The following is an 11,989-nucleotide window of genomic DNA, read 5'->3' as shown; positions in this document are numbered from 1 at the left end:
GTACTTGTGCTATAAGCAACGGTCAAAATTGACTTAAGTTATTATCCTAAGTTGTCTTGTTTACTTTATAACCGGTGTGTATTTTTTTCATCATTTTTGCGTGGGATACTTTTTTTTTACTTTATTTATTTTACGTGGAATACCTTTTGTAAGATGACACTAGATTGTGAAACACAGATTGGATTGAGTAGACAGTCACTGGACAAGTCAGTAATAGTCATAGTAGGGATTCTAGGCACATATTGATAGGTGAGACCCCTGGTTCTTGATTTGGACTATAGGTGCTCTAGTCTTGCCTGCAGCCATGCCTCGAGATCATCCCTCTATTCAGCTCTAGCTTCACTGTGGTTATGTTCTTGGCATAAAATCAACCTAGAGGAATGCACTGAATGTACATGAAGAAAATGTTCCAACACGGGCATAGACTGAACAAATTACACCTCCGTATGAACCTATAAGAAGTGAATAGCCCCATCAATCATCAATACTTGAGTGATCAGTTAGCAGTCAGGGCATGTTTCACTTGTTTGGAGCTGCTGTGTGTGTTAACAGGGCACCTGTGGGGGGGGTCTTTTGGTTCCTGCTGTTTGGGTCTTTGTATCTGACAGTTCTGTGTTGGCTCTCCCTGGCCCACACCTGTCTCATCATGCTCGTTTGGTTTGAGCCAGACTGACGCTGCAAAGCCACCATCCTAGTCGCTTTCCTTTGCTTAGCGGCTAGCTCTGGAAACTGCTGGGAGTACAGCATATCTGTGTACTGCAGTTCTGGAGTTATGAGATTCTGACATTTTGTTTTGGTTGATCCCTCTAGGCCCGGGTTTAAGTTATATCCTTGGATGACAGCTGCTCCATATTGGAACGGCTTCAGCCCAGCATCTTTGATTTGGGAAGGGTCTACTGCCCCGCCCTCTTTCAGGCAGGTCTTTGCTAGCTGGGCTCGGAGTTCTTTCAGCCGAGACACTTGGCGCCTCATTTCCTCCTGCCCCACCAGAGTGTCCACTTTCTGCCAGAAGGTGGCGTTAAAGTGCAGGTACAGCCTCCAGTCTAACGCGTTCCAAGCCTTGATCTTGTCTGCGGTGTTTGGCAGGAGTGGGTGACGAGTGCGTTCACTGCGACTGTTGAGCTTAAAGGAAACCACGTCCTCCAGGGACCAGCAGAGGGCGTGCTTGAGCAAGACCATAGACTCGTCAAAGTATTCAGAGATGAGAATGAGCTGGAAGTCCTGTTCAATGGCTGCGACAGCTGTGCTGGCTCTCGCCTCCAGGTCTTCAGCATGGAGCGAAACGTTGTTGTCGAAGCCAAAGTCGAAGGCCAGGATGTTGTGAGCGTAGTGGTTGTTGGTCAGCGATGAGTTGTAGCCTCGCCAGCCGTTATCGAGGAAGTCGTCCAGGCTGCGAGCCTTGGCGAAGGCTGGGATGCTTTTATAGTAGATGAAGATAGACTCCATCATGGCCACAGGATGCCTCAGGATGGAGAAATAGAAGGTGTCCGCAGGCATCACTCTGGCCACCTGGGACACAACAAAGGAAGAAATTATGTTTAGGAGAAAATACCAAGTTCTACCTCACTGTGACTGAACTTCTGAAAGGTTTTAGCTCATGTAACTGCTGTTTTTTTGTTTTGATTTTTATCCCATTTTTATCCCCCATTAATGCTCATTTTAATTTATTTATCCTGGTTGCTACTCCACCCTCTGCCGATCTGGGGAGAGCCGAAACTGGCTCCATGCTTCCTCCGAGACATGGGCAGTTGCCAGCCGCTTCTTTTCACCTGACAGGGGAAGCTTCACCGGTAGGACATAGCACGTGGGAGGATCACGCTATTCAAACCAGTTCCCCTCCCTCTGAACAGGCGCCCCTAACGACCAGAGGAGGAACCACTTCAGTGACCAGGATATTGCATGTTTTGGTGAAGGGGTTCCTATATGAAGGAAACCCCCAGGGGGCACGGGGAGAACATGCAAACTCCACACAGAAAGGCCCTTTTGACGACCCCACCCGGGCGGTGGGCACTCGAGGACATGCGGACGGGCACGCATTCCTTCAGTGTTCACAGCGTCCCAGGTGGGAATTGAACCCAGGACCTTCTAGCTGTGAGGTGACAGCACTTAACCACTGCACCACCGTACCCCCAGATGTAACTGCTGTTCAACATGTTACTTTAGAACAGGGGTGTCAAACTCATTTTAGTTCACGGGTCACATGGGACCCAATTTGGGCCAGACAACGAAAATGAATGCATCATAAACACACCTCAAAATATTCCAGTTTATTTCAGTGTAAAGAATTAGGCCTACAGGTACAATTTAAGAACGCGGTTTCGCACAAGGTTATCTCAGCTACCATACGCCTATCATATCAAATCTACTGTCTGTAACTGTGCATTAAAATTTATGGCAATATATATTATATATTCAAGGGTAATGACAATATTTGACCATTTAGTGATGAATACCGAAAACAGGAATAGGCTACTTAATTTGCAACATGCTCCTGAAACCTGGCACCTCTTAGCCTTCACAACAATGCGTGTCAAATCCTGAGCTTGAAAAATTGCATTGAAGAACTTCTCAGTGCAATTTTCACACTTGTCCTGTGGGCCTGATTGGACCCTTCAGTGGGCCGGTTCTGGCCACTATGTTTGACACCCCTATTTTAGAGGTTAAGGGAATTATGAAATCATGTGAAATGGGTCAACAATTAGTAGAAGTTTTACAGTGCCATATTGTAAACAATTATGAAATAGCAATAACCAAAAGGAGAAAGAAGATGTAGCCTAGCTGTGTTACAGATAGATAAGGTATGCAGTTCTAAACAGGCAAGGCAACCGTTAAACCAAACCATTTGAGTCATTTTTTTAAATGAAGCTCACCTCAGGTTTTCTAAACCTCATGTGGTTGCACATAATGAAGCTCACCTCAGGTTTTCTAAACCTCATGTGGTTGCACATGGCTCACCTCAGGTTTTCTAAACCTCATGTGGTTGCACATGATGAATCTCACCTCAGGTTTTCTAAACCTCATGTGGTTGCACATGATGAAGCTCACCTCAGGTTTTCTAAACCTCATGTGGTTGGTTGCACATGATGAATCTCACCTCAGGTTTTCTAAACCTCATGTGGTTGCACATGATGAAGCTCACCTCAGGTTTTCTAAACCTCATGTGGTTGGTTGCACATGATGAATCTCACCTCAGGTTTTCTAAACCTCATGTGGTTGCACATGATGAAGCTCACCTCAGGTTTTCTAAACCTCATGTGGTTGCACATGAGGTGGAACTGCCTCACGCTCCTGCTGCTGACGCCCTCCACAAAGTGGGCAGCGAAGAAGAAGGGGTAAAACAGCTGGCTGTGTTTGTTCAGTGGGAGGGCAAAGGTCAGGTTCCTGCTGTCGCCATAGCGATACAGGATGTTGAGGATGGTGCTGCTGGCTGTTTTGTGTGTCTTCAGGAACACGATGTGGTCCTTTGGCTGGCAGCTATCACTGTCACCCAGGCTGTTCAGGTCAACCCTGGAGGAGCTGGATGGAGTGGGGGTGTTCAGGATCCTCTGGCCAATGGCTGAAGTCACATCTTTACCGTGGAAGTGTGGGATGGTATGTCTCCTGCCATCCGAGCTGCTGTGAGATGGCACCCCCTTTTGGAGGACCAAAGAACCAGGAAGTGCTAGGCTGGGCTTGTTTCTTAGTGTTGGCTCTTTGGGTAGAACTAGCTTTCCAGGTGAAACATGTCTTGGCTCTATATGAGAACCTATGAGCTTGCTGGGTTTATGGACATGTCTGGACAGGATCTGATCTGAGGGCTTCAGATGTTCCTCAGATCTCTCCCCTCTTCTCCCCACATGGTTTTGATGAGGATGTTCTGCAGTCCCTTCCTTGTCCACTAGAGGCTGAGCGGGCAGGTGTTCCCACACATTCTGCAGAGGCAGCAGTGGATGCTGGTCTTCAGCAGTCGACCTCAGATTCATGAGTCCTGTCAGTTTGTCATTCCTGGGAGGAGACAGCAAGTTACACAAACACACGCGCGCACACACACACACACACACACACACACACACACACACAGTCAACATGATACGTCACATAATGTAGCCTATATTACTAAATAAGTTCAATGGGACAATACATTTATCTGGAGTTATTATAAAACTTGAAACAAATTTTACAAATTTCAATGGTACACCAGTTACACTGATGAGTTGAAATGTATGAAAAATAAATAAATAAATACATATTAAAAAGTGGGGTGCTTCCTTCTCTCTGGAAGGTGAAAAAGTTAAATTGATTAGAATTCAAAGATGCCATATTTTCAGAGTTGAGTTCATAACTCAGAAAGTACAAAATCACGATGGCGCAGTATAGTGTTCCTGCCTCGCACTCTCGCCTCACAGCAAGAAGGTCCTGGGTTCGATTCCCGCCTAGGAGGCTGTTGACATTGTGGGTATCTCTCCCCATGCCTTCTGTGCCTGGTGCCCAGGTGGGCTATCTCATTCAAAGGGCCTTTTTGTTCTGTGTGCAGCATGTGTGCGAGTGAACCAGGAAAATACATTTTTAAAAGGATGTAGGCTATTTTGTAGCTTTAGTTGCATTTCTCTCTTTTGTTTTGTTTTGTTTTGTTTCCGTTTGATATCTGCAATTTTACCGTTTCATGCTGATCACGTTCACTCGTATGGAGCGTGTTGAAACATTCATGCTGAGTGCTGACTGAGGCACACAAACTAACCAGAGGATTCTTATTGTGAAGAACAGATATAGAGCCGTGACTGAGAGAGAAGAAAATAAATAAGATGTGGAGAGGACGCTGGTGCGCTTGGTTGCCGATTCTCCCTCCAAAAGTTTGAATTAGTTTGTTAGTTTTCTCTGCAATCGTTTTGACTTGTTTTGATTTGATTCAGACATACTGTAATGAAGTTACTACCTCTTGATCTGCCTTAACAATCGGTTGCCCCTCCATCTCACTCCATCTGGCTAACGTTAACGTTACAACATCACTCACCTGTGTCTGCCCGGGCACTCACCTGTGTCTGCCCGGGCACTCACCTGTGTCTGCCCGGGCACTCACCTGTGTCTGCCCGGGCACTCACCTGTGAAAGCACGTGTATACTTTTATGTTTTTAAGGTGGACCCCAGGAAGAGTAGATGTTACCTTGGTAACAACTAACGGGGATCCAAATAAATTCATTGTTTATTTCAACAAACCATTCGTACATTTTATGCAACCTGTGGACATTCATGTTTACTGGCGAGATTGCTATAGTAGTTTTACAAGTTATATCTGAAGATTTCAAACTGTTTGGGCATGTAACGTTACGTTAACGTTTAGTGCATCATACGCTATTCAGAGCTTTTGAGATGGCTTTTAACACATTCAGTGCCAGCGACGCCATATGGCGTCATTAGAAATTTACCGTACAGTGCCAGCGACGCCAAAATTGCGTCATAACTCGATTTTTTTTTTTTGACGGGGGGGTGTCGATCTATGCCTCTTACATCGCCTCTTACAATATTCAGAGGTATTGAATGTGTCTAACCTATTTTACAGAACCCTTAGGTGGCGACAGCGCTCTCCAGATGAGAGAACGTGGAGTGAAACACACAGAAGAAGTCATTGGGGGGAAGGAAATCGCATCGCATCCGTCCGTATGCAGCGGCTTCATTGAAGCAACGTTTAGCTGTGCCCCTGCAGCAGCCAATCTGCTATCACAATTGAGCACCTCGATGTCCGCTGCAACAGCCTCCGTGTCCGCTGCAACACATGATCAGCCGTGGATTTGTTATTATTCTCAACTCGAAGCATGGGAGCTGGTACACGCGGCTGTAAAAAAGCAGGATCTAGCTGACTTTTTCAGTGCTGAGCACAGGCAGAGAAAACGAGAAAACAGCAGAGCAGAGAGACACTCCTCCTACAACGGGGGGGGGGGGGGAGGAGGAGGGGGGGAGGTGGGCACGCAGAGCCAAGTACACAACACAGACCCAGACAGCAGGACAGGGTTGGCAAACGCAAGCCAGAATATCCGATGCCCACCAGCAGCAAAAGATCAGCAAGAAGCTGCAACCAGCAGCGCATGCAGGCGCCAGCGCTGCTGGTTTCAGCTAAAAATATTATTCTTCCAAACAAAATTCCCTTGCCTTCACTGTTTTATTGAAGGAAATTATTTTTGAGGTGTGACTACATCAGAAAATTAGCTTCAGAGTCAGTGATGTGCTTGAAATGTTTAATTTCACAAAAGGCTCATTATCTCAGCTCGTAGAAAAAAAGCTCTGTTTTTCGTTCGATCAAGCTATCTTCTCCGGCTCATAACTAAAGAACGGAAAATGGGATCAATAAACTTTTTTTTGCAGGTGATAGAAGAGAGTCTCATCGTTATTTGTGCGTGTTCAGTGTTTACATAGTAATTATTAAAGTAATTATATGACTGTTTTAAAATGCATTGCGGCCTATGTGGCACAGCAAGCAACCTTTTGCCCAAGGGCCGTGGCACTGAAAGTGTTAACTACCGAAGGTGGAGATAAATTGGATGTTGTTGAATATAGATTTATTTGAACAATCATTTTCTACATTATGCCATGTTAAATAAGCAGAATTTAAACTATTTAGAGAATTTAGTGGCGTTGTTACTGCAGGCAATCAGCATCTCCAGCTCAGACAAGCATGCTGGGTTTAGTCAAATCAGATCGCGGCTCATTTGCAAATAACCTCTCGGAGCCAATCGAGGATTCTGCTTTTCCACATACCCCCAGGTTGGTCCCGCCTACACATTAGTTATGGCTGTATACTAGTCGTGTGTGTGTGTGTGTGTGTGTGTGTGTGTGTGTGTGTGTGTGTGTGTGTGTGTGTGTGTGTGTGTGTGTGTGTGTGTGTGTGTGTGTGTGTGTGTGTACCTGGCCTGGCGGACGACTCCCAGGATCTGAATGGCGACGCAGACGACAGTGAGAAGCATGAGCAGCATCCACAGAGAGCGACGCTGGTTGCACAGCACTCTCCTCACACACCTGCAGGGGGCGCACAACATGCACACACTGATGACACCTACACTGAGAGCAGAACATGGGTCAGATATTGGTCCATGTTGGCCCTTTTATGAAAGACTGGCGTGTGTGGTTGTTGTGCAGGTTAGTTGGTATAGAAGAGAAAAATAAAATGGAATAAATGCACCTTGAATTTGGATGATGTTTATAACAACTATAATCACCACGCACGCTCGATTCCTAGGCTCGCCCGCTGCTCGGGCTCGCCGAGCTGGCCCTGCAGGTCGCATTCGCAGCTCGGCCGCTGCTCAGCCTTGCCCGCAGCTCGGCTGCTGTGTGGCCTTGCCTGACCTCTTGGCGCGTGCACAATGTCTCCCTCTCTCTCTCCCTCAGTCTCTCTCCCATCTCTCTCTCCCTCCCTCTCCCCCTCTCTCTCTCCTCTCTCTCCCTCTCCCCCATCTCTTTCTCCTCCTCTCTCCTTCTCCTCTCTCTCCCTCAGTCTCTCTCTCTCCTTGCCAGCAGCTCAGCTGCTGTGTGGCCTTGCCTGCCCTATTGGCGTGCCCAATGTCTCCCTCTCTCTCTCCTCCTCTCCCTCTCCCCAGTCTCTCTCCCCCTCTTTCTCTCTCCTCTCCCTCAGTCTCCCTCAGTGACTTTGTGTGTTTGTGAGTGAATTTATGACATCACTGATGATGTCATCAGTGGGATTTATGACATCACTGATTAATTTATGACATCACTGATGATGTCATTAGTGGGACAGACAGAGAAACAAACAGACAGACAGAGCCCTAGCTCCCATTTACAGTATGATGATGATGTGTTGGGGTCCAGTCAGGGTCTCCATGATGTCAAACCTAAGCATCTATATGGTTTATTAAGTAGTTCAGTTTCTGTTTTGATCATCTACAGATTGTTTGTTTAATCTGCCACAGATCTGGATGTGGTCTGTCAGGGACATGTCAGGGACATGTCAGGGCCCTGTCAGGGACATGTCAGGGCCCTGACATGTCCCTGACATGTCCCTGACAGGGCCCTGACATGTCCCTGACAGGGCCCTGTCAGGGACATGACATGTCCATGACATGTCCCTGACATGTCAGGGCCCTGTCAGGGACATGACATGTCCATGACATGTCCCTGACATGTCAGGGCCCTGTCAGGGACATGTCAAAGATCAGCTGGCAATTCAAGGTGGCTGCATTTGTATGATATGATTTTAGTGTCCCATAACCTACAATGTAGATGCTGTTTCAGAGGATTTCCTACTCTGACTAAAGAATACAATTCATGGGGGAATACTTATAGCGATGCACTTCTACATGTTGGGTTTGGTTCATGGGGGAATACTTATAGTGATGCACTTCTATCTGTTGGGTTTGGTGAAGGCTGTCCTTTTTTGGGGGCAAAGTTGTCTGGCAACGCAAAACTGAGAACATGACAGAGCCTTCTTTCAAACCATCCCAGTCTGCAGCCCGGTTTGAACAGTTTATTTCCTTGTCTTCCATCCAGTTAAATGACTTCAGCAGCTGAGGGTTTGCAGAGGGATTGGCTGTGTTCACCTCAAGCCACCATGGAAGCCAAAGCTCTGTAGCCGCTAGTTTGTCTTTTTATGGACAGATTAAAATATTTAAAGGTCCCATATCATGCTATTTTTAACTGTATAAAATATGTCTCATGGCTCTTTAAAACAAGGTTATGAGTTCTGCTGCAAAAAAATCCAGACTTCCCCTGGGACTTTTCTATGTACTCTGTCTCTCCCCTCATTAACTGGCTGGTGTGGCTTTATGGACCATTCATGTGTTTAGAGACTTCCATGAGGTTTATCACGCCCAAGTCATTTATAATCTAAGAAGCAAGGAAATCTTGCTTTACACTAGATAGACCTTTAACCCATTGATACCTGATGCAGCATTTGTGTGTGTATCCCTTTAAGATGGTGAACCGCGTTAACGCGGTTCGCGGTCTTAAAGGGATACACACACAAATGAGGGATATACACGCAAATGCTGCATCAGGTATCAATGGGTTAAAAGAAACCTATTCCAGTTAACCCTAGAGGCTGAAAATTAAAACTACAAATTGCACAAAAATATATTAGAACTATATAATTTTAAATCATCTTGCAACTGCCCCAAACTATGGTGTTGTAACCCCTCGGGATACGTCCAAAGTATGCACATGACATGTGCACCTATGTGCAGTGAATATGCCACTGTCTCTGACTTGTCTTATCACTCTACTGCCTTATTGTTGTGTCTCTTGTTGTTTTTGCACTCATATGCCCTGTTATATTTGTACTATGTTGTAAACGGAGTTCACAGCACAAGAATTTCACACGTGATACTTGTACTACGGAGTGACAATAAAAATCTTGAATCTTGAATCTTGATATCCTGACCCCCAGTCTGAGAACTGCTGCTGAAGTTCTGGAATCATCAGGATAACTACATGTACGTCAGTCACCTCATCAGGATAACTACATGTACGTCAGTCACCAATGTATTGTTGAGAATAAACATAGATCCATTTGAGATCCACCCAAATTTCCCCAGGGGCCCCATCCCGTTTGATCTTATCATACTATTGCTACGCTAGGTTAGCTGTGTTTCAATATCATGTAGCCCATTAGTCCAATTTCATTAGCATTGCCAAATAAATTCCACCTTACAAAAAAATAAGTTCTGCAAGCATGTATGCAATTTCTTTTATGCAAAAAACCAGCTGCTAACTCAGTAATTGTTACTAAAATGTTCACAGGCATTTTCTTTTTGGGTCACATTACCACAAGTTGCTAAGCTAATGCCGGTCAATGCAAATGCAATTTCAATATCTCAAGTCACAAAATGACAAATTATCTTTCAAGCAAAAAACAAAAAACAGACGCACTTAGTGGTGAGTTAATTGTGTTTCCACAGGGGAATCAGATTACTATTACTAATTCAGGCTGAAGCAGCAGGAAAAAAGATCCTTCAACACGATCCAACACCTTGTCTCTTGATGCAGAAAACATCACGCATCGTGTAGCTCAGTACTCAACCTTACCTACTCAGGAGCCACACTGACAAAAAGCTTCTTTGCAAGAGCCAAAATCTATCTATATCTTCTATCTATCTATCTATCTATCTATCTATCTATCTATCTATCTATATATCTTTTTCCCTCTCTTATACAACTAAGCTGTTCATAATGAATGTATCTGGACCCAGCCATCTAAATATTTTATATATATATATATATATATATATATATATATATATATATATATATATAGGGCCAGCGTAGCGGGAATAGGAAGCGAGCATAGGAATCGAAATGTCTATGGAAAAAATGAATGGGGAAATTCCGGGTCAATGACATCACAAAAAAGTCATGACTATTGAGCTCTATAGCCTACCTACATCTTCCTTTAGGGAGTAAACTATTTGTTCCAAAGTTTGAATAAAATATTTAGATGGCTGCATGGGTCCAGATATATTCATTATGAACATGGGTCCAGATATATTCATTATGAACATGGGTCCAGATATATTCATTATGAACATGGGTCCAGATATATTCATTATGAACATGGGTCCAGATATATTCATTATGAACATGGGTCCAGATATATTCATTATGAACATGGGTCCAGATATATTCATTATGAACATGGGTCCAGATATATTCATTATGAACATGGGTCCAGATATATTCATTATGAACATGGGTCCAGATATATTCATTATGAACATGGGTCCAGATACATTAATTATGAGCAGCTTAGTTGTATAAGAGAGGGAAAAAGATCGGATCGGATCGGTATCGGTATTGGCACTCGGACATGCTATCTCTAGTTCAGAGAGCCAGTGCAGATAGATGATTCCTCAGGGAAGATGGTGTTCAGAGAGGTGGTAACCTTCTGTCAGCACAGCTCTTCCAGGGACTCATTCTGCCTCCTTCTGTCAGCACAGCTCTTCCAGGGACTCATCCTGCCTCCTTCTGTCAGCACAGCTCTTCCAGGGACTCATCCTGCCTCCTTCTGTCAGCACAGCTCTTCCAGGGACTCATCCTGCCTCCTTCTGTCACCACAGCTCTTCCAGAGACTCATCCTGCCTCCTTCTGTCACCACAGCTCTTCCAGAGACTCATCCTGCCTCCTTCTGTCAGCACAGCTCTTCCAGGGACTCATCCTGCCTCCTTCTGTCAGCACAGCTCTTCCAGAGACTCATCCTGCCTCCTTCTGTCAGCACAGCTCTTCCAGGGACTCATCCTGCCTCCTTCTGTCAGCACAGCTCTTCCAGAGACTCATCCTGCCTCCTTCTGTCAGCACAGCTCTTCCAGAGACTCATCCTGCCTCCTTCTGTCAGCACAGCTCTTCCAGAGACTCATCCTGCCTCCTTCTGTCAGCACAGCTCTTCCAGGGACTCATCCTGCCTCCTTCTGTCACTACAGCTCTTCCAGAGACTCATCCTGCCTCCTTCTGTCAGCACAGCTCTTCCAGAGACTCATCCTGCCTCCTTCTGTCAGCACAGCTCTTCCAGGGACTCATCCTGCCTCCAAGTCAAACAACATATCAAACTGAGACGGAATAAAGTTTCCTTTTTAGCAGACTGACTAAAAACCACAGTCTCCATTCACAATGTCTTGCCAGCAAACCCCCTGGCTCTCTCCTGAACACACTCTCAAAGATACACTCCACTCAGACCAAGATACACATTCATCCATTGCAGTGTTTGGCATGCAGTAACGCGTTACTATGCATTACTAGAAACGCGTTACTGTAATAATATTACATCAGGCTACTTTTCCCAGTAACAAGTAGTCTAACAAATTACTAAAGAAATTGCAGTAATAATATTACCGTTACCCCAAGATAAAACTTACTTCCTTAAACTTACTTCCTTACTTTTGTTGCTTCCATTCAGTGATTGCAACGTGCTGCAAAACGACATGCAGTCGGCGTTCACGTGACCAAACATATATCATATATCATACAACGTTACAACAACAATGCGTGACGTGACGTCACTGCGTTAGCTTGGAAGCAG

The 11,989-nt window shown here is 45.1% G+C and overlaps 1 protein-coding gene across 1 annotated transcript; it reads right to left on the bottom strand.

Annotated features, from left to right (window-relative positions):
- Positions 1-109: 109 nt before the first annotated feature.
- LOC310771863 (galactose-3-O-sulfotransferase 2-like) lies at positions 110-7,825 on the bottom strand (the record flags this gene model as incomplete). The annotated part of the gene is made up of 4 exons (XM_083664370.1): positions 110-1,509; positions 3,234-3,984; positions 6,877-6,987; positions 7,767-7,825. 4 exons carry the CDS (start codon positions 7,823-7,825, stop codon positions 520-522), a joined length of 1,911 nt encoding a protein of 636 aa, XP_083520496.1. The 3' UTR covers positions 110-519.
- Positions 7,826-11,989: the final 4,164 nt, after the last annotated feature.

The sequence above is a fragment of the Poromitra crassiceps genome (assembly GCF_964638095.1).
Source record: "Poromitra crassiceps genome assembly, contig: HAP1_SCAFFOLD_1392, whole genome shotgun sequence".
Classification (NCBI taxonomy): domain Eukaryota; kingdom Metazoa; phylum Chordata; class Actinopteri; order Beryciformes; family Melamphaidae; genus Poromitra; species Poromitra crassiceps.
This window is presented reverse-complemented; position numbering and strand designations above follow the sequence as displayed.